Source organism: Phalacrocorax aristotelis, chromosome 12, assembly GCF_949628215.1.
Source record: "Phalacrocorax aristotelis chromosome 12, bGulAri2.1, whole genome shotgun sequence".
In the NCBI taxonomy this organism is placed as follows: domain Eukaryota; kingdom Metazoa; phylum Chordata; class Aves; order Suliformes; family Phalacrocoracidae; genus Phalacrocorax; species Phalacrocorax aristotelis.
Genome location: NC_134287.1, coordinates 18,879,271 through 18,901,830, shown reverse-complemented (window position 1 = coordinate 18,901,830; position 22,560 = coordinate 18,879,271). Strand labels below are relative to the sequence as shown.

Sequence of the window (22,560 nt, the reverse complement as noted above, 5' to 3'; positions counted from 1 at the left end):
GACTGAACTGAATGCGTGGTAAATGTTAATAGCATTACTATGCATAGCTGCAATCTAGAGCTATAAAGATTGATACTGAAACCTCCTGAGATTTGCATGTTCAGGTGTGGATTCAGATTATTGGCTGCACCTTCATGGTGGGGAGGGGGGTCTATTATTTTTGCTCCACGTGCTTTAGAAATTATACTTTAAAACTCAGCTTTAGGATCACCTTTCCTTTAAGTAACATATCTGTAGGAAAAAACCATGATTAATACGAGCTTCAAAAAAGAGGGTTGGTTTTTATGTTTGGGGTTTGGTTCCCCTCCCCCCCACCCCCGGCAAAGGGGCCAGTTCTACAGCTTTGGGCAAAATCCATCTCTCTATAGCTCAGATGTACTGGAAGGCAGGAGGCATCCTGACCTTACCATCCTGTCTAGCATTTTTTATATTTCTAAAATTTAATGGGGAGAAAAACTAACGGGATTCCGTGGAAGTTACTTTAAAAACTTAGAAAAGACATGGCTGAATCTGGGTTGGAACATACTTCAAAAATTAGTTTTCTCTTCCTTCAATTCTACAGGATTGTTCAAAAAATATGTATCAGAAGAGGCTGAAAGCTATGTTGGGCACTGTATGAGTATCTAGGTAAAGATTTTTCTATTAAGGTTGTCCTATTAAGAGCTTTTCTCTCAAGGAGCTAGGTTGGGGTAGTTTTTGTAAAGACAGGTTGGCAGCTCCATCAGTGAGAACATTACCTGCAGCCAGTGAAAAATACAGCACAATTATTCCTGTGCAGCTTTTTAGAATAATCTTCTGATGGCACCACTTTGCTCCCATTATGTTCATGAGACTTTCTGCTGAAGACCAGCTTTTTACCCTATACGTATGTGTGACTGCTGACGGAAATCAATGGGAGATTTGTACTTGCAAAGCCTGCAGGACCATAGATCAATAGCACTCTTTTAGTCAGAGGCAGGAGGTACAAAGCCACCTGCCTCCCTTAGGTGTTACGTGGGCTACTGGAGGGACACGGGCCGCACTTCAATGTGTCCATGACTGTCTCCCAAAACCCTGACAGCTGAGGCTAGCTACTAGGGATAGGCCAGTTACTTTTGTTTCCCGTATATCATTTTATGTGTCTTGTACGTCCCATACGAGGCTCCTCATTCGTTCAGCTGCAATATATTCCGATTTTGTGATTCGCTCGTGAGGGCAGAGGAATTGATGGAGCTTCTTTTGAGGATCTTGTTTATGATGTCTTTCCATGTCTTCTTGTACTGATGCCGTAGCAAAGAGTACACAAAAGGGTCTGAAACAACTTTGCTGTAAGCTAAGCACTTGGAAATGATTCCCCAATGGGAGTTGATGTGGACCATGGAGGATAATTCAACAAGTCTGTGGAAGGAGGAAGGTTGTGAGGAAGACTGAATATTCATATTAAAAACGTGGAGCAACAGCACAAATGTAAGCCAATATGCACCCCCCCACCTCCACTCCCACCCCCCCAAAAAAACCAACAAGCAATTTATTCCTGTGCAATTGCAAGAAAACAAAAGAAAGCCATACTCATGAAAATATGAGCATAGTCCTTCCCTTATACATTCTAAGACTGCAAATATAAACTTGAGGTCTGTTTCCCAAGGATGGGACTACACATCTCCTATCAGGGTGTCTTAACCTCCAAACTTCAAGGTATTCTTGACTGTATGTTTAGCTGTACATTTGCTGAGGCTGGAAGTGGGCCTTGGACATGTCGCCTCCTAAAAGCCTCTCTTGAGCATTTGCCTCAATAAATGTTGAAGAATTTAGTGCAAAATGGATTAGCTCTATCATGATATGAGACAGTCTTCAAAAAAGCCTATTTATTTGTTGCTGGAATACACCATTTGGAGACTAAAAACTGAGTCTAAATCTCTGATGTTCTGAACCCATCTGGCTCACTCAGGCCATCAAGATACTTGATAAAGGGCACCCCTCTCTCTAGAGTACTGTAACCTAGCCCTATTTTTGCTGTCTAGTGAACACCATGTTTGGGATCATAAATACTCTGTGGTAAGCAGGTGAGCACTTCACCGAAAGTTTACTGCTGATGAAAAGTATCATGCAGCATCTACTCATAAAATCATTTCCTACATAACATATCCTCAACCATTACACTTCTAGTCTCTGTGCCAATACTTACCCATACAGAGAAATTGCACCACTTCTCTGATGACTCTAGGGCTTTCAGTCCTAATAAGATCTCTTGTTAGACAGTAACATTCCTTCCTTATTTTTCTTTAGTTAGAGCTTTTGTTTTGTGCATTTTTCCAGTGCCATGGTCATAAGATCATGTTTCTGGCAGCTGAATTTCAGCACAGAGTTAATATAGCTCTAAATGAAATGAAAGGAGTATAATCTACCTAGGTATGTTTCCTGATGACTTTCACACCTATTGTCACCATTAAATCCATCATGCATCACAAATTTAACCACACATATTGTAAAAAATTATTTCTGCATAGCCTAACATAATTTTCTAAATATTGATACAAAACCATACTTTGAGCATTAAAGTTTGAGATCAGGACAAAGGGCCATTTCTTGGTCTCATGGGATTCATATTCCCCTACCATTAGCTACCTAAAACCCCAGCATCTATCCTGAACTCATGGTTCTATGTCTCCTCTATCTGAGAAACCACCTCACCAGTGCTATCTAGCTTTCTTCGCCAGTCCAGCTCCTAGAGAGAATTCGACGCTTTTAAACAGTTTGTCTGGGTCATAGGAGAAGAACCCAAGGAAAGAAAATTTGTCATTGAGAGATGGCATAATATAACTTCAATTTTAAAACTGGTAAGTTTAAAGGCCAAACATCTACATTTGTAACAAATTTAGCAAGGCAAAACTTTTAACTCATTAGGGGAGGGAGGGAGAGAGGGAAGACCTTTATATGCTCCTCATACCTATGCTAGCCCAGATAGTCCACTTTGTACTGAGTCAGAGTATTTCTGACTGAAATACTGATAAATCCACAAGGTTTTCTTTCCCCATGTCTTTGAGCAACACTGAAGGGCAGTTCTGTTCAATATGTCTCTCCATCTGTTGAGAGACTTGATTTTTCTAGAGGACAAACAGCTGCAAGTTTGCATTTAGGGGTGCTGGCTGACAGCCGGCTGAGCATGAGCCAGCAGTGCCCAGGTGGTCAAGGAGGCCACCAGCCCCCGGGCTTGTGTCAGCACTGGTGTGTCCAGCAGGAGCCGGGCAGGGATGGGGCCCCTGTGCTCGGCCCTGGTGAGGCCCCACCTCAAATGCTGGGCTCAGGTTTGGGCCCCTCGGGACAAGAAGGCCCTGGAGGGGCTGGAGCGTGTCCAGAGAAGGGCAGCAGAGCTGGGGCAGGGTCTGGAGCACAAGTGTGCTGGGGGGGGGCTGGGGGAGTTTAGCCTGGAGAAGAGGAGGCTGAGGGGAGCCCTTCTCGCTCTCTGCAACTGCCTGAGAGGGGCTGGAGTGAGGTGGGGGTTGGTCTCTTCTCCCAGGTAACAAGTGATAAGATGAGAGGAAACGGCCTCAAGCTGTGTCAGGGGAGGTTTCGATTGGATATTGGGAAAAATGTCTTTACTGAAAGAGAGGTCAGGCACTGGAACAGGCTGCCCAGAGCGGTGGGGGAGTCGCCATCCTGGGGGTGTTCAAAAAACATACAGATGTGACACTTGGGGACAAGGTTTAGGAGGCCTGGGGGTGTTGGGTTGACAGTTGATAATCTTAGAGGTCTTTTCCAACCTTAACAATTCTATGATTCTATGTGCTACTAGAGAGCCCCGCTATGCAATGGCAAATAAGACCTTTGCTGAAGCAGTCTTCAGCAGCAGGTGCTCTTAAATCTGCCTAGAAAACACCTCAGTTACTGATGTTTCTTCTGACAAAGCAGTATTTCCAAGGAGCATTCTGAAGCCTGGTTTCTGCAGCAGCCGTGTTGGTACTTCAAGCAGTTTAGAGATGAGGATTTTTTTTTCCAGTAATTTTATTCTCATTCCATAAAGTTTCACTACATCATGTTGTTTAAAATAGCATTGGCAGATGGTATGGTCCAGTCATTTGAGCACAAAACTGGGACTAAGGAGGCTTAATTTGTTACACCTCTGACTAGGAGATTCTGTCTCCTCTCTCCATTCTCGTTTGCCTACTACAAACTCTGTGGCAAAAGGACTGTTTCTTTCTGGATATGTGTGCTGGGCTTAGCACCCTGGGTCTGCAGCCAGTGCTGGGGCTTTAGCTGCTGTCACGGTATAGGTAATTCTAATATTCAGAATAGTTTTGTGTGCTTTGTGCTTGCAGTTTGATCACTGGTGTATCACTTCCATCAGAGTTGAGGTGTACGTGTACAACTGATGGTTTCAGAGGCTGTGATGCTATCCAAAATACTCTTCGTGCGGACAGATGTGTGAGACATTTGAGGTGACGAGGCTATGTTACATGAAAATACTTGGGAATTGCTCTTGCCCCTCCACTGGTGCTTCTTGGCTCAGCTGATCATTGTAGGCAACTTTGAGATACCAAGGGACTGCCATCTGTCCCATTTCTCTCTCCTTTCATCTCAGCTAAACAAATGCTATCGTTTCAACCTCTCCTTCTAACTCATGGTTGACATTTTTCTTACAAAGTAGAATCCAAACTCAGACATAATTATCATCCACTCAAGCTGCTGGGGGGTCTCATCTGGGGTATACTCTCTTGTTTTATAAAATGGAGTTTATGACACCCACGTTAATAAGCTCTGAAATGAGAATTGACTATTTGGAAATTAATCATCTACTGAGTCATATTTACTTTGCAATCTATCATGAGCCATCCTTCTTCTTGTTATTCTCCACCTCACCTACTTGATGACTTCTTTGTATTTTGAATTTCATCATGTTGAGTTTCATCTGGTTTATTTACTTTTACTGAATGCTTTACACATGTGAATTTTATTAAGTTTAATCAAATTCAGTGGATGCCTTAAATGACCAAAATACGACAAATTTCAGTCTGAGTCTCTGGCAATCTGTTCTACGAGATGTTAGCAATTGCCATTTAAAGCATATCAAGTAGACACGTCAGAGTTGCAAACCTAGACTTGCTAATTTTACTTTAATTGACTGAATAACTGAAAAGCTTACACTTTACCAACAGGATTTTCAGTATTTTATTTGATTATGCTCCCTAAGTGTCCTTGATATTTACATATTTTGCAATGCTTTTGTATTATTTTTTATAGTAAATTACTTTTGCAGATATCACGCAGAAAACACAGAAATTCAGACAAAACCTAAGCTATGCAATTCCATTTCATGTACAAACAATTAAATGTGAGTCTTTCAAGGTGTATCACATGCTTTCTTGCCTTTGAAAGAAGGATATGTTTCTCATTTATGAAGGAAATTATATGCATAGCTTCAATTTTCATGAAAAGTTTCAGCCAAAAAGAAGACATTTCCAGTGAAGAATCATTAATATTTCAGTGCTACCTGTAAATTAAATTCTACAGTATCCACTACAGAATTCCCTATTTTGCTTTCATAAGCTACTTTTTTACTGCCTGGTTTTCAGTACCTTTTTATTTCAAAACTATAACTGTTTTTTTGTGATACTTTTTTAATATTTTAGAAACTTATAATTCTGTAGCATATGTCACATCAAATGGATATCCAATTATTTTAATTCACTTTCAGTAAACAAATGAGAACGCGCTGTTGAAGATTAAGACCTTGATCTTTTATGCAGATAATACACACTGAAAACCTTTTATATACATAAGTTTATATATAAGTTTATCACTTTAGGAAAATATTTTACTGAACATGTACATGTCCAGCTGGAAGCAACTACAACATATTTGTTGTGCATTGCTTAAACCTGAGAACTTAACTGAGTTATGGAGAAAATTCTGAAAAGACCAGAGTCTGTCTCAAACAAGCTAAAACGTCTTGTTGTTCAGGAGTGAAACAAAGCTGGCCCTGCATTTTGGAGCTGATAGATAATAAGGTTTTCACAAGAAGAAATTCAGTCCTTTCCCCAAGAATTTGGATCAGCTCAGCTGATCAGTTGGTGTCAAATTCTGATTTTTTTCCCCACGGAAGTCACATAGTATCAGAATTAGACCTTAGTTGTTTCTTTTGTGTTAATGATATGAATAAGCTGACCATGAGTTTTATCTTGACGTTGATGTTGATTTTACTTTATTTTCACATTATTACTGGATAGACTGAATCTTTTGTATGTTGTCTTGCTAGTGAAAAAGCCCTATTTTAATGATCGCTTCTTGATACAAAAATGACACCGCAGTGATTGTTAGCTGATTTACCCCTAGCCAGCTTTGCCTCTGAAGTGGCAGATATTACAACTGGCCACCTTCTGTAAGGTACCAGGCTCTTGGACTCTTGTAGCTAATCTTGCAGACCATTGCTTTTAGCCATTGCTGTTCCCCAGAGCTGCAGGAACCACCTGTCAGCACAGAGGCATGAGGGTAGCAAGCAGCAGTGTCCAGCTTGTACCAAAAGGTTTTTCTATCCAGGAGAAAATTATCTCTACCTCACATCAGCTGAGGCTTTTGATGACGACAAGAAGGCCACTTTCTTCAAATACGTCAACCTAAGACTGCATAGGAAAATCATGCATTTATATGCACAGACAGGCAAGACCATGACTTGCAGAGGAGTTCTGAACTTGCATGTCCACCTGAGCAGGATCTTCATGCAGAAGGCTGGCAACCACTTTAAAACAGTTTACCCCTTTTCCCCCAGAGATGACACAAGAGAATTTTAACCTTCCTCTGCCTGTTCTACCATTCTCCTCTGTAACCGGAGGGCTAGGGCCTATGAACTTCTTTCTGATATTACTTCAGGATTTTTAATTTAAAGCAAATTTCCTCATACATTGACAGCACTTATTAACTTACCTGAGCAAAGTTCTGTATTTCAGTATTAAATGCCTGGAGTAGGAAATTTATATTAAAAATTGGTATGATTTATTTTAATTTTTCTTATGGAAAAGCTCCTTGGAGAAAATAGGTTTTGAACAATGTGGTTTAATCACATAATGATAAATATAGCAAAAGGAGATGTGTATACTAAGAGAATTTTTACAAACCAAGAAACAACTTATGCCTAGAAAAATAATACAGGGTAATACATCTATCATACTGGTACTGTAGAAACAAATCAAGAGGAATCAGATTCTACTAATATACTACTATAGGTCAGCCACTGAACTAATTAGAAGGTTACTGATAAAAGAGGTGCCTAATCTGATTTTTACCTTACTGTAATCTGAAAAAACTCTGGTTTACCCAGAGAATAATTTATCTGTCTGGGGTTACAAGCACAACTCCTTCACTGGTTCATGGAACTGCTAGAGGAGACAACGATTGGTTTTTAGCGTGGAAGCAGAAAGATGTAGTAAAGCCTTGTGATTTGCTGCTTTCAGGCCTCAATCATGAAGTACTTAAAAGTATGTTTAATTTAAACATATAACTGATGAGAGCTGGCTGTCCAAATGAGGGGCTGAGCTATTTTCTGTTCTCTGCCTCGAACTGTGATTGATTGCCTCTATCTTGTGAATGCAAAACACTGGACATGGTCCAGAAAATAACGCTTGCATAATTAAGCTCAAAAGCCTCCTAAACCCCTTGGCTTCAACACCCTCAGCCATCCATGTGAGGTGTAGGGAAGCACAGTAATGCATGTCCTCAAATACCCATCCATGCAGTGCCGTGTCCAGCAAGGTCTCTCAGGCAGCTAAAGAGGGAATTCCCCATAGCCTGTTGTGCAGGGATCCCCCTAGATGTATCAGAACTGAAAAGGCCAGGAAAATGATGGCTTTTACCCCACCTGGCACTCCTGGCCAGAGCCCAAGCCTACCCCGGTGCAGAAAAGCATCTTCATGCATTCAGGACCCTGTTTTGACTCCTCTCATCATAGCTGTCTGTGCCAAACCCATTCATCCTCAACAGATTGAAGACTCAGGGGAACATTTAAGTGACCCTTGTATGGACTAACTGGAGGAGGCTGAGGGTTTTTCTAACCTCTCTTCTGTATTTTAGGGCTACTGGGACACTAATTAGGATGCCACAGACTTAAAAGGAGGTGGGGAGGTGCTGCCTAAGTGCTGGACTGAGATGCTTATGGAGAAGCACAAAAATACTTCCGACAGTCCTGGTTAGAGCACTCGGCATCACTCAGGATGGAGCTGCAAGCTATTCGTGACTGCAACGATTTTCATTAAGTTCAGCGACCCAACATAAAATGAAATTTAACCTTTTGTAATGAGACAAATACTCTAATATCTTATAGCCTGAGAACTAAGGCCGAATGCCTGTAATTACAAAACCTTTCATACTCTTTTAGAGTCTGTGGAATGGAGTGTCTTCTTGTGACTACTAAGTGAAAGTGAGGGTAAAGCTAGCAATATTCTTACAAATGTATTTGCAATAATATTAAAAATAAACAGCATGAATCAATTAGCTATTATTATAATGAACATAAATGTGGCATGCAGCTTTCTGTTTTTAGGAAGCGACTACAAGACCTTCTTGTGAATTGTTTTATTAGAAATAGAAATTCAGGATATTATACTGAATTGGAAAAATCTGGGATTGCCCACATGCCACTTATACTGAGTCTTAATTCAGCTTTTCCAATGATTTTTTTTAAAGATGGATCTGAGTTTGACTGAAGTCAGTCCCAATAATTTTTTTTTTCACAGTATTGGAATTAGTGAGACTTTAAAAATATTTTTTTTCTTTCTCTGTTCTGCATAACAGTATTTCATTTTTCCCAGAGTCTTTTAATGAGCAAAGTGTATTGCAAATTTCCTTCAACAATTAGATAACACTTTTCTGGATATACTTACTTTCTAAGACTTTATGTTTTATAGGAGTAATTTTGTGTTTCCCACAGGAGCTTTTCCCAAAGATAAGCTAGTAGCTAGAAAAGGACATCTGACCATAAATCGCAGGAATATTTTTTAGCTATGAGCCAGAACAGATTTGATCTTTGATGTTTATGACTAATAAACACTATCCAGTTAGACAAAAGTATCACTTATGTTTGTGGGCCATGTTCTCACCTAAGTTGTATCTTGTTTGACCAGATTTTTAGAGTCTGACCTATTCAGACAAGTGTCTTCCCCTGCAGATCACCCCCTGAAGTGGGGAGGTAATTTGAGGCGCAGGTGTCTACTTGACACGAAAAAAATCTGCAAAATCCTGTGAACTGACCTTCTAAACCACTCCCAACATATTGACTGGACTGACTGGACAGACATTGGCCTACAGACTGCGTCAGGATTCTGTCAAATAACTGCTATGACATTTTATATAGTTTTGTTAGCTCAGTAAATGCAACCTCTGTCATAGCAGTGGCAACTGGACAAATCTTCACAAAAGACTTGAATCGTTTTCTGGGTCAGCATGCCCTACTTCTCTGAGTTAAGAGTGCATCTCAGTAGTCGTTCCCAGTATGTAGGTTCACACTTACCTTGTAATTACATAAGGTGCAAAACAAAGTATAAAAGTACCAATAAAGGTACTTATTTTCTTTGTTGCTCGCTGCCTCCGTCTCTTTTGCTCTTCTAGACAACGCTCTCTTACGCTGTGTGACATTCAATACAAACAAGAACATGAATCATAATATCAGGTAGCAGATTTTAATGGCTTTACTTATGGAATGATAGAAATCAATCGCTCCAGTTAAGTGCTGTATTCACATAAGCCAATACCAGGTTCACTGCATTTATATTGAAAAATACCAAATATTAATGTACTGAATGATCATCTTACCCTCCAAAAACAATTACTGAGAAATACACGATTATATACGTATATGTACACACCCCCATTATATCAATTTATATATAGTCAAATTGGTGGAATTCAGCCCTGAATTCAGTTGCAGCCCCTTTTTGAATTAATGTAAGCTGTATTTGCAGGCCAGAGTTTGCCTCATGATATTCAGAGATGTGGAAAATATCCAGAGTGGCGTAGGCAGCATGCTACTTCCCTAGAAACAACAACTCCAACACCACTGGCTTAGATAAGGGAAACTTCCCAGCGAGATAAGCAATAAAACACAATAAAATCATAATGGGGAAAAGCATGCTTTGAACATTCAGCCCAACGTTGGAGCAATCACTATATCCCATAGCTGTGAACTGTGTGGCCATAAATCTTACGGCAGCCTGTGCAGCTCTGCACGGCTGCCATGAGGAAAGCTTTGCAAAGCCAGGAATTACATAACAAAGCCACAGCGCCCTGATGTTCTGACTCCTCACCTCAAACCAGCCCTCTTCTCAACTAAACAGATACAAATCAGTCACACCCTGGGGTTTTTTCCTACCTGTGGCATTTTAGGACAAGAGCTTCTCCTTTGAGTTTCCTGGTGGCAGTCTCACCAGGCCACCAGAGAGCGGGAAGACCCTTGGTGTGCCAGCAAGGTGACAGGAGCATGGGGCTGAGACCACGCTTCCACTGCAGAAAATCCCCGTTGAAATCAGCACATTTGCTTGCGGAGAGTGATAATGTAAAAACCCATCCTCCTCCTCTACCTGCTTGTGTAACTAACTCCTGTGCTGCTGTGCTTTTTAAGGGAAGTGGATGTGTTACTGTCCTCTCTAGGCAGGTAGGTTGGTGGGCAGCTCTGGTTGTATCTCCCAGATATATCTCTCAGATACTACCTGAAGTAGTCCCTTTGGGAAAGAGCAAAACCAAAACCAGTCTTCACTCCTGAAATCCCTCCCTACGCACGTAGTAGCGCTGCTATGCATTGACTCGTCGCACAGGTCTCGTGGGAAAGCAATCACGTGTCTCGGGCAAACCAAATGGTCTGGCCCACGTGTTGCATTTTGTAACTGCTTGGCATTGGTCTCTCTGTTTTTATTGTAAATTTGTAATTGATGACTCGCTGTCAGGTTCCACACTCACATATGTTAATAGCTGCGAGGTTTATGGCCATACCCTTACATCGTTTGCTGCACCTGCAAATGTTTGATCATCATTTAAATGCATGTTATGTCCTGAGGATCTCAGTGTGCTTCAATGATCCCTGTGGCAGTTAGGTCTTATGTTATCTTTTGCCTGTGTTAAAGAAATCATGTTTCCTTTGACCCATTTTATATATGGTCTTACACTGCCAGATCCCAGAGCAGCTTCCATGATGGCAAAATGAACAAAATACTGGAGGAAAAGTTTTTTCTGCTTGAAATGACAAATTGTCTCGCTCTTAAAGAATATGCCTAAGTAGAATTAAAACACATCTAGAAGTGTTACATGTTCTATGTCTGAGTTATTTGTAGCGAGAAATGACAGCTGAGAAGGAAAAAGAATTCCACCTTTTCAAGGGAACTCATGTGTTTTCAGTTCTGCAAGAGATGGAGAACTTGGAGTATTTTTAGGTGCAGGCAGATGATTTTAAAGGTTCGCAGCTTTACCTAAGACCTGTGTTATTAAATTCATAGTATCCCAGGCACACAGCGATATAGGAAAAGAAATCTCCAAAGTAGGTTCAATTAGGGTGTTGTGAGGGTGGTGTATTTTTTGTCTCTAACAGTTTCTCTAGTTATATCTTTTCCCTACCGGTACATACAAAACTGCCTTTGACTCCTGGAGCTCACACATGACTTGGGAAGCCCTGATAAACTTCAACCAATTTCTTTTTTTCAGCCTTTCCAGATGTAGCTAATAAATCCCACATCACAGAGGAATGTATTTTATCTCATTCCTTCATATAGGCAATGTATAAGCAATGGGTATTCTGCTTTTGCACACACTTTTATGCGTTAAGATAAGAACATATATGCAAGTTCCATTAGTGACTCTAGGAATAGAACTGGATTATTGACTAAGCTTTCATTTAAAGATTTTAATATCCTGGAAAAATCTGAGACATATCCCTTTGAAGATTTGGTATTTTAAACAAAGTTTATGAGACACTGGACCTTAAGATCTGTAAGGCTGGATACAGCAAAAAGATAGTATAGATAATTTGGGTGAAGAAGCACATGGGTTAAACACTTAAGTGAAGTCTTGCCCAAACCTCTCACAATACCTAAGATACCTTGGTCTTAAGAACAAAGTCAAGAAAAAGCAGTGCCCTAAACTTTTACACGATTTTGTGTGGTATTTAGAGGTTTCCTTTGCACTCGTCTTGAATGATCTTCAGAAGATCACTCGTGTCTTTCCAAGTCACAGGTAATAAAACCATCTGTCATAACTCCTGTCACTAGACCCCCTTGCGGGTGGCTTCTAAGTCACAGGAAGCAGAAAATTGTCTGTACGCATTTCTCAGCATTGAAATTAGACTGCGCAAAAGTCAGAAAATTCAGGGTAGTCCAAGGTGGGATTACAAACTTTGTTCTCCCGTGTGCCTTTTCCCAGCACCCTTGTCTATGCTGTTAGGTACTATAGTGAACACTGACATTGCCTTTCTATATGCCACTTATATAATTCAAATGGTGCCTTTATTATGTCAGAGCGTTATAAACATCTGTGACTGCTCCAGGAGACCTGCAGCCTTTGTGTAGCTCTCACAGTAGGGAAGGCAATCCGAGGTCTGGCCCTTTCAGCAGCAGTAGCTGTCACCAGTTGAGGCAGCACAACCATAAGCCAAATCAGCCACCATTTCTCTAGTCTAGGAAAGAAACCAAGCCTCTCCTTTCTTAGAGAGAAGCGCTAGAATAACCTGATGCAAGAGGTAAATAATGGTTAGCCATACAGGTTACTTGCAGCAAAGTGCCTGTACAACTCTGTCTCCTCTGAAAAAAAGGAGGCATCATTCCCACAGCCCTGTTGAATCCACCCCTCAGTGCAATGATGACAAGATGCAGGAACACCCTCAAATTAACCTAGACCAGAAAAAATGCAGAGGAGAAGAGATACCATTGAGATTTTTGCCCTTTTTCTGAGCTTTGCTGTGCAGTCCAGGCATACTTTAATCATTAGGCATAATTAGTGCTATTTCAAATAGCCCCAGTGGATCTGTGGCAATGCCCTGGGAGTAACCACTGCATCTCATGGTGCGTGCAGGAGCTAAGACTAGTTGAGGCATAGTTTAGCAACCAGACAGCACGTAGGGCAGAAGGGCTTTTTTTTTTTCCCTTCTATGTGACTTGGTGGATAAGGAAAGATTTATACATGTGTTTCTCAAGAACAGTAATGGGACTTGCCTGAAGTTCTGCTCCACATTCTTTGTCAAGAGACAGATCAAATAGCTTAACTGGAGAATTTTGAGCAAACATTTCTGCTCCTTTAATAGTGTGTTGTCCTGCCCCCATCCTTTCAGACTTAATTCTCTTAGGCTTAGGAATCCCCAAAATATGACCTTGTTTTGAGGACAGCCACATGTGCTTTCAGTCCTGCAGCTCTGCTCCTGGCTGGCTGCAAATGGAGAGAGCTGGTATTCAGCTCCAGCTTGCAGAGCACAGGACAGCAAGGGGGGCAGGTGGGATGTCTGGCATGGGACTGCCCTCTTCAACTACTCTCGGCTCTTCTCTCTTCCAGGCAGACTTCTTCTCCCATATCAAACACCTTCCTGCACTGCCAGCTGCCAGCATTTTTCTGAAAGACATTTCCCTTCCCTTCAGTCTCTGACAGAGACAGTCTGAACCTTAAAATCCAGTCTCTGACTCCCTCCCAAGCAGCACTCACATCCCTCAGAGCCTCTCTCTCACCCTACCTAGCCAAACAATTTTCTCCTTTTTTTTCCAGACAAATATATCAGATTCTTCCTTTTCCAATCACCTGCTTCAGCCACACTAAGCCCTAAACCAAACTAGTTCCTCTGAGCAAACCAGGCTGATTTCTCTCCACACTGTGACCAGCGCCTCTGTTTTTCCCTTTCTAGAGCTCACTTGTTGACTCTGCTACCCCATCCCAGTCATAGCTGGGTCTTAGCCCCATCTGCCCCAGCTCGTCAGAGCCTCTCAGCCCTAGCCGGGATGTGCTGCTCCATCAGCACCCTGTCCTGCTCCGTCCTGCCTCAGCTGTACAGGTTCACTTCCCAAATCTCCATTTCCCGGGCAGAGCACTCTGGCTTGTCCTGCTGCTCCCTCCTCACCAGCCTGGTCCCACATCCTTCCAGCCATGCCTTTTCTGGTCCTCTCCATTTCCTCCCCTCCACTTCTTGTAGGCAGAGCCATCGCGTACTCACAGCGCACACTGATTTCCTCCTCTCCTGTGCACCGGGCACCTTGCCCAGCTCCTCACTGGGATCACTGCCTGTCCAACACTACCCTTGGGCTTCCATCCAGCAAGGCTTTCTCTCCTTCAGCTTTACCACTATGGTCCCTTTACTGACCCAGGGAAAACTGTTTCTCCAACCCTTTCTCCTCCAACCAAATCTGAATCCCTTCCAGATCCAGACATAGCTTATTCAGGCAAGATTCATAGTTTGTGCATAAACCCTGACATGGCTCTTTTGCACAGCATCCCAGCAGGCAGACATACCCATTTGGTGCTTGCCTTCAAGCCCTTTATCCTCCCGGCCCTCAGCGACTTTTCTCCTCCTGTGCTTAAAGACTTTCATTTGAAATGAACTTTATACATCCCTTGCTTGTCCTATTAACATTTCTACTGAAGTCTCTCTCACTTGGATTTAAGTATAGGCATTCAAGTGTATGCATTTTGCAGAGGTTATTCCCTTACACTTCTGCCTTCAGGAAAGGTAAAGTTACAGAGAGCACAGCGATAGGGAAACCACCGGGTGAAGGAGCAGCATGCAGCACCCAGCTTCTCTTCAGAACTCTGAGTGAAGGGATATGTGCAGCCTCAGCCTGCTCCCTCTCAGGGATTCAGCAACATTTTGGGCTGACAGTGCCAAAAAAATGCAAATCTGTTGACCACTAAATCCACCTTAGGAGACAAAGGGTGGTGATCTGACCACTATCTCAAAGGGAAGTGCATGCTCAGCCAAAACTGCCTGTTTCTTTACTCCCCCTCCCAAAACAAGCCCTTAAGCATAACAAAGAAGAGTTGATTCTACAACCGGAAAAATAAACACACGTAAAAAGAAACAGGCATAATAGAAACAGGCAAGAAGGATGCTTGTTTTCACCCCCTCCCCATCCCCTGCTGTGATACAGAACAGGCTATATTTAACATAACACTGAACCCATCCTTGCTTCCTCTGTGGTGAATAGTCTCACTTGCTGAACACACAGGCACCTTACCTGGGATGGATGTCCACAAGCAGCACCAGGGTCTGCATAGTGATCACGTCAATCCGCTTACAGTGAAACCGTGCCACCTTCAGCACTTTTAGATATGTGAAACACAGGACTATAAGGGAGAGGAGGAAGCTGAGGGTGTGAAAGACCCCAGTGAAAATCACAAACTGTGTCCTATCCTCTGGTCTCTTGTTGTACAGGGTGCAGGAGGCATAGAGGTGATGGAAACCCACCCAGGAGAGAGAAGCTGCCACTATCGGGAACGACACCGAGTGTAACCACGTGTAGCTCAGTATGAGAGCAGCATCTCTGTACCTCATTTTGGAGTGATAACTTAGAGGGAAGACCACAGCAATCCACCTGTCAATGCTCAAAGCTGCCATGCTCAGCATGGAGTTCGTGGTGAGAAAAGTCTCCAGGAAGCCCACAATGTGGCAGATCTGATCTCCTCCTGGTTGACTCTTGTAAATGATCCCAGCCAAGGTCAGGGGCATGTTTGAAACAGTCATCAACAGGTTGCAGAAGGTGAGGTTGAGGATGAACAATCCCGGGACCTGCTTGCGGATGTCCGCGCTGTACAGGAAGCACATCAGCACCAGCACGTTGGCCAGCAGGGCCACGAGCATCAGCACCACCACCACGAAAGCCAGGATCACCTCCCAGATGCTCATGGTGCGTCCAGTCACAAGAGGGACATCTCCGAAACTGCGCCGCGCCAGCACCCAGGGAACATGGTGTGAGGTGCGTTCACCTCGCCCTCCTCCCCAGCCTGCTCACACTCTTGCATGCCCTCTGTATTTTTAGAAGAGCTGCAGTTTTTTTCTCCAACCTCCCCCTCCTCGCTGCTCCTTTCCACGTCAACGCTTTCCGAGACATGCACAAAAGCACTGGGAATGCCCATCAAACTGCGAGGAGGGCTTAAAAAATATCAGCAGGACTGAACCACTGTCTCCATTCGGTCCGTTTGAAGGAGATCAGGTTATTCTGACAAACTGCTCTCCTGAGATCCCTAATTATCAGCCCAAAGCTTGCAAGCAATTCACCGAGTGAATTGTGCTTTCTTTCTCTCTTGCTTTCTGTCTCTCTCTCTTGCTCTTTCTCTCCCCTCCCTCTCCTCCAACCCTCACTCCCTTCCAGGCTGAATGTAACCTGCTTTTTATGATCACAGATAAAAACCCCATTAATGGATTAAAGCATGCACACTGCTGGTGATTCGCAAATGTGATTATGCCATCCCACTCCACAACCCCTCCCCTTCTGCTTGCGATTGTGACTAGACTTTCCTCAAGAGAAATCCCATGCTTTCATTTAATTGATTTAGCCATTAATTTGCAAACAGCCATGTAACCAAATTCCTGCACTCCGGTGTGTTTCCTACATCTCTGTGCATCACTTTCACAGTTGCTGCTTGCTTTCAGCCAGGGCAAGGGCTGCCTTTTCTCTTCATCAGCTGTGCTCAAAAAGATGGGGAAAAATGGATGTATTCTGCTACTTCTCTGGAGCTGTCATTAGGCTACTGGATTGGTTTTACTGCTCCAGTTTAGCACTTTGCAGTCTTGTCTCCAAGCATGATGTGTAGGAGGAAAATGATTGCCTCCCCTCCTCCTTCAAAAGCAAGGAAACCGAAGCCCCAGATGCCGCTGTAACATGCCCAAGGTCATAGAGCAGGTGAGTGGCAGAGACAACAACATGCTGCCAGTCTCACTGTTCAGTCAGACTTTCTTCCCTTCAACAGCTTTTGCTTCTTCCTAATCAAAGCCTCCCTCCCTGTGAGGGTGAGCACCCTCTGAGATAAAAACCAAGAAGCAACTTGGCAAAGGAAATAGGAATGAGTCTGAGTTGCACATAATTGGGTGTTAAAATTAAGTATGTTTTAAAGGACAGAGTGGGAACGGTTTTCTGATTGCCTTTCCTGTCTCTTTAAAACAGTTTTAACTGGGGATGCTGAGAGGTTGCGCGCAATAGGGACAGCTTTCTCATCAAGGCAGCCAAGCCTTAATCCCCGCACAATAAGAAGGCAAAAGATACCCTGCAGCACCATTATTGTGGCTTAGTAAGTGCCTCTGCACGTGTGCTCAGGCGGATTTTTCCTCTGTGCTCACAGCCCTTGCCAGAGCCATGCATGCCCGACTTACAGCAGCTATTCATTGCAGACACTTGGGCTCATCCGCTCAGTAGCAAAGCTGTCACCCTGCACGGTGTCAGAGCTTTGCACATTGTAGGAAGGCCCCTTCTCCTCCACTTCTGTTTTGTTTTGTTTTCTTAAACCAGGCTTTAAGGGGCTAATAGAGACAGAAGACTGCCATCAAAGACAGCTGGGGCAGTTTAGCTGGGTACGCGGGTCCTCAGTGCATGCAGTCAACAGAGGAGGAGCGGCTCAGGATGCAGATCCCAGGTCTGCCCATGAGCCCTGCAAGCTCCCTGTCTCCAGAACACAAGTACCTGTCCTCACGCTGGGCGGATGAGGAGCAGGACTTCAGTGTCTGGCCTTTTCCTGGGGCAGGCACCCAAAGCCACATGAGAAAAGCCTACAAGTGACCCCTTCTCTAAGTAAGAGGGCCCTTTACCCTCTTAGGAGAGGTAGGCTAGGGAGATGGGACAGAAGATGCAGATCTTGCTGCATGACACTAGAACCTCAGCAAGTTTCCTTCTTGGGTAGGAAGCAACAGCCCTGGCTGAGAAAGGTGTCCTAGCATCAACAGCCTGAGCATAGCATCCACGTTACAGTACTTAGCATGATGCCAGCTGAAAGCTCAGCAGGCAAAGGCAGCTGCAGGCCCCCAGGAAGAGGCCATGTGAGTTGGGAGGCACTAAGAAGAAAAACCGGGAAGTTTCTAAATATGTGTCAAGACTTGCTGGGAGACAAGGAAGGATGGGGGGAAAGGAAGGGAAAACCTGGTGACATACAAGAGGCAGGTACTCCGTGACAGTGGTGGCAGGGAATCTCGTGCCCATTTGGTGTCAAGGTAATACCTGACAACTACTTCCCATGCTCTGCCTCCTCCTTGGCTCAAATCAATCCTGCAAGGCCCCCAGCTGCACAAATCATTCAAGACCCTGCAGCACAGGCACTGGGTAATTTAGCCATTTATCTTGCTTTGCAGCACAGGAGGCTATGGGTTTATCAGGATGGTTTCCTGAAGCAGTGTGCTGTTTTCCCTTTAGCAAGCTGCGGTGCCTCCTCCATTCAAAAGCTCTGCTCATGAGTAATTCCCTGGAGTGACGGGGGCCTGGCATCAGTGACAAGCCCAGGTTGACAGCAAGGGAGGAAATTTGTATCTGGAGATAAAGGATTAGGGATGACAGTCAGGAAAGGAGGATTCTCCCAAAGGGATGGAAAAATGTGAAATAACAGGAAAGGAGATAGTTCTGTAAAGCAGTGATGGAATACGAATGGTCAGATTTGGGGTGTGTGTGGGATAGATGCTGCAGTGGACCTGTTGCGAGGGGGCCAATGTGGAGTGGACAAACGGTAATGGTGGGCATATTTTGAAGGGCAGGAGAGGCTGGCAGGTCTATGGCCTAGCTCTGCTGGTTCTCTTTACCCGGGAGTGGAGAAGCACACAGGAGCGGATAGCTGCAGGACTGTCAAGAGAAGACCCACTGTCTCCTCTGTGTGGTGTCTGAGCTCCTTCTTCCAAGACCTGAAATCTCCCCTCCCTCCACCTGGCCCTTTTTCCCTCAGAGTTTGGTAGGATGCTACTACCCTTTGGATCAGTGTGGGAAAGCTAAATTAAAGCAGCAAGTTTGACATGTACTTCAGTAATTGTTAGCCTACATGAATGAAGCATTCCTAGTCCTATGCTTCACAGTTTATTGATTGCTTTGCCCTTTCCTATCAAGCTATTCTGTGTTGTACAAGTTTCTTGGGCAAAGAAAACGTTGTTATCAGTAAGGCTAAACTCCCAGTGTTTACAGGAAAATGTAGCACCTAAAAAGGGCTTAAATCTACAATCAAGTGAAAAAGCTTTCTAGAATTGAGGAGAAAGCTGAAGTTTTCTCTTGATGGCTGATTTGAGTCTCAGTATGCACGTCTAACTCTAAAGGCCCAAGTAATTTACATAATTGATTCCCCTGTTGATAATCCCTGAAGCTGAGGATATTTACTGAATGCATCTGGATTTATTTATCATGCATACTTAAGAGAGCATGATGGATCCATCAAATAGCTTCATTTTATACAAATCAGGAGGAAAGAATATGCTGTGCATATTTTAATACGGTAGAGGAAATGAACATGTTGCCTGTGAGCTCCTAATGGCAGTGACTGCAATATCACAATGACAGACTACATTATGAATTAGCAATAAGCACTACTAATAAATACCAATTATCACCAGTGAACTTTGACAATACTAGGTCTGGGTTTAGAAGACCAGACCTCCTTTGGCATTTGCTCCATTATCAAGCACATAAAATCACAGAATGTCTATTGTATTTTATATATATTAAGTGCATAGATGAGTCTGTGAAGGAGTATGGCCCAGCAGCTAGAGCAATGGGCTGCTAACCAAGACACCTGGGTCCTATGTGAGCATGGGGACATCAGTTCATCAAACCACTCCCATCTTTTTCCTTTGTCTTGTAAACTCATAGGGACAAAGGCAAGGGGTTTGTACACAGCAAGGCCCTGAACCTTGAGAGAGCTTAAAGGCTCTAATCAAGTAATGAATTTTATCCACAAATGACTAGTTCTAGAAGGATCACACAAATCTCTTGCCGTTATTTTACAACAGCCTATGGCTAATGGATTTGTGGCTTACGTACCAAATACATACAGTTTACCCTGATAGAGATGTGATTTGTTCCAGTATTGCACCAAACAGAAGGCATATTGCAACAGTACGAAACTTGCCTAGGTAAGAAGTCAATTTATGACTCTCCTTGTAGTAGTTTTTATTACATTTTTGTTTATATCTGGCAATGGAAAAAGGCATGAAGCTGGTTAAATCTTCAATAGTTTGGACTGATCTTTCAATTTCAAAATTCTACAACACGTGGAAGGAAGATTTGTCTTTGCTGAGGTGTTCATGAACGGAAAAACATTTCTCTGCATGTTGTCCCACTGAGACTATGGAATAGCTACTTGGGATAAATTAAATTTTCAAAGTTATGTCCAATATATCCTATATAGGAGTCTATTTTGATGACCTAACTAAAACATCTAAGGCACTAATTTCATAGCAAACTAATGTTTAAGGCTTTACACCACTGAGAAAACTGCTTGAAAATCTAACCTGAAAATGTATTTGAGGTCTGATGCATTTCCTTGGTACTGAGAGCTGTAGCTCTCCAATTTTTCTCTGTCAAATTTTGGGATCTCAGCTTCATGCTTTCACTGCACTTTCCTTCTCCTGTTGTCTCACCTTCCTCCTTTGATCAGCAGTGTACAAACTTTACAGGACTTTAATAACAGGACTATTGACACATGGAAGAGATTGTTTCTCCTTTATCTGTGTCTCAGCCAGCTCAAAGACAACCAATATCCCCTGGGAAGCCAGTGTGCCTGTAAACAGCCCTTGGGTATTTCCTCTTGCCTCCATCAGCCTTTATTTTCTTTATGTTTTGCTTCAAGGCTGTTTGGAGAGCTTGCAATATATTAATGAACTGTAGAACCTGGTCATTTCACCTTATTGTCAATTAAACTAAACTCTATTAACAGTGGTATCTGTACTTAACTAGTTGAAGGTCAAGTGTCACTCTGGAAAACACAGAGTGTTATCCTTTTTTATGTAAGATAATGGCTCATGAAATCATCATTCTGCTGGATTGACAGTAAAGTCTCACTGACCTCAGCTGCCAGAATTTCACCATGTATGTATATTATAGATAACATGAGTAATGACTTGTGCAATGTCTACATACTGTGTCAGGATAGTAGACAGACTTCATGGGGCCGCTGGCCCTGGTAGTTCATTGCTCCATTAACAATGTCAGAAGCAGTGGAGAACACTTTTTCCTCTGCATCTGCAAAATCATAACTTTTGAGTCACTGCATGGAAAGTGACCCAAGCCTTCAGTCTCTGTGCCAGGACAGAGACTCAAGAAGGGAAGGCACACTGAAGCTCTTAAAGCACTCTTGTGTGTGTATGGTTTGTCTTCAGCCCAGTATCATGCAAAACCTTGGCAAGTTGACTTGGTGGAGAAAGAAGCTGTAACTCTGTCCCTCTTGGGCCCTGGCTGGCAGGGTGTCATGGTGCAGAGGCAGCTGCTACACCTTCTCTGTCACCTTCACTGACCAAAATTGTTTTTATTACAGTCCTCACTCTTACCAGCCTCCCAAAACTAACGTCATGTAGAGTGGCTTCTTGCCAGATTCGTTGCTCTCTGGTAGGTGCTATGTGTCGCACACAGAGAGCACTGCATGGTATGCTCGGACTAACTGGGGGTTATTGGCCACCTCGATAGTGTTTAATGGGCCACCACTTTGGGGAACTGGGGAGAGAAACCCTCTGCTGCCTCGCTGTGCAGCCCTTCCTCTGTGAGTACCACAACCACTACAGCAACGCTGCTCACCAGAGAGCTCCTGGTGAATTATTCATGCTCAGGTTGTCACTCTTAGTTTGCTTCATGGAATTAAAGAAACATCAGGTCCTGAGGCACATGGCTGATGCTTCTGGCACTTTTGCCTGCCAGATGGGTTTTTAAGGGCTCTTAGGGCAACTAAGGAAATCAAATCAAGCCAGCAGCAGCAGCAAGCCATGTGAACCTTTGAGTCAGAGACTTTTGTGGGTGGATGTGTGTGTAGGTGGAAGGCACAGTTCTCCCCTTCCCTGGGCTGCTTCTGAACCAGGTGAGAGCTTTCTTCCTGGGGACCAATTAGTGGATGAGCCAGCTCAGTCACTCGGTGCAACTACGAGAGTAACTTGTTCTCTCTGTGTTATTCCTGCAAATGCAAGATGTTAAATGACATATTCCAGCATGGGGTTTGCTTCAAAATTTATATTTTGGAATCACTCCCTATCAGTATTGTCAATGACGCAGATATTGAGTCATACTTCGTCTTCATATTGAGTTATATTAGAATAGTATTTATTTAAAGGAGAGGGCACATGGATGTACCTGCTTTATACAGTTTACCTATAAAGACAACAAGGGGGACTCAAAGAAAAGCTTGGTCAATAGGTTTTAAGTGCATTATCAATTTCTCACAAAAAATATATTTATTAGCAAAGAATAATTAGTTCTATTTTAGTTTTTTAAAAGATGTAAGAAGTTTTCATTTTGTTTTCATATTTTTTGCATTCTCAACCTGTTTTTATTCCTCACCTCTTTCTTACATGCAAACGAAAGAAAAGAATAGTTAATCTGAAAATGAAAATAATTTTCTCTGAGATGTGTTGAAAAACTAGTATCAAACAAACAAACAAACAAAAAACTTATTTAAAAATAATTAAATTAGTAT

General features: G+C 42.9%; 1 protein-coding gene across 1 annotated transcript; it reads right to left on the bottom strand.

Moving 5' to 3' along the window:
* Nucleotides 1–695: 695 nt before the first annotated feature.
* Nucleotides 696–15,826, bottom strand: GPR26 (G protein-coupled receptor 26). The gene is made up of 3 exons (XM_075107709.1): nt 15,159–15,826; nt 9,476–9,589; nt 696–1,377 (listed from the first exon to the last, which is right to left on the bottom strand). Exons 1-3 carry the CDS (start codon nt 15,824–15,826, stop codon nt 1,146–1,148), a joined length of 1,014 nt encoding a protein of 337 aa, XP_074963810.1. The 3' UTR covers nt 696–1,145.
* Nucleotides 15,827–22,560: the final 6,734 nt, after the last annotated feature.

Excerpts from the sequence above, each read along its gene's own strand:
- GPR26 (XM_075107709.1), bottom strand. The coding sequence starts at position 15,826 with ATGAGCATCTGGGAGGTGATCCTGGCTTTCGTGGTGGTGGTGCTGATG. Across the intron at positions 9,590-15,158 it reads CTTGTGGACATCCATCCCAG|CGTAAGAGAGCGTTGTCTAG; the intron begins GTAAGGTGCCTG and ends AATGTCACACAG. Across the intron at positions 1,378-9,475 it reads GCACCTTATGTAATTACAAG|ACTTGTTGAATTATCCTCCA; the intron begins GTAAGTGTGAAC and ends CTCCTTCCACAG.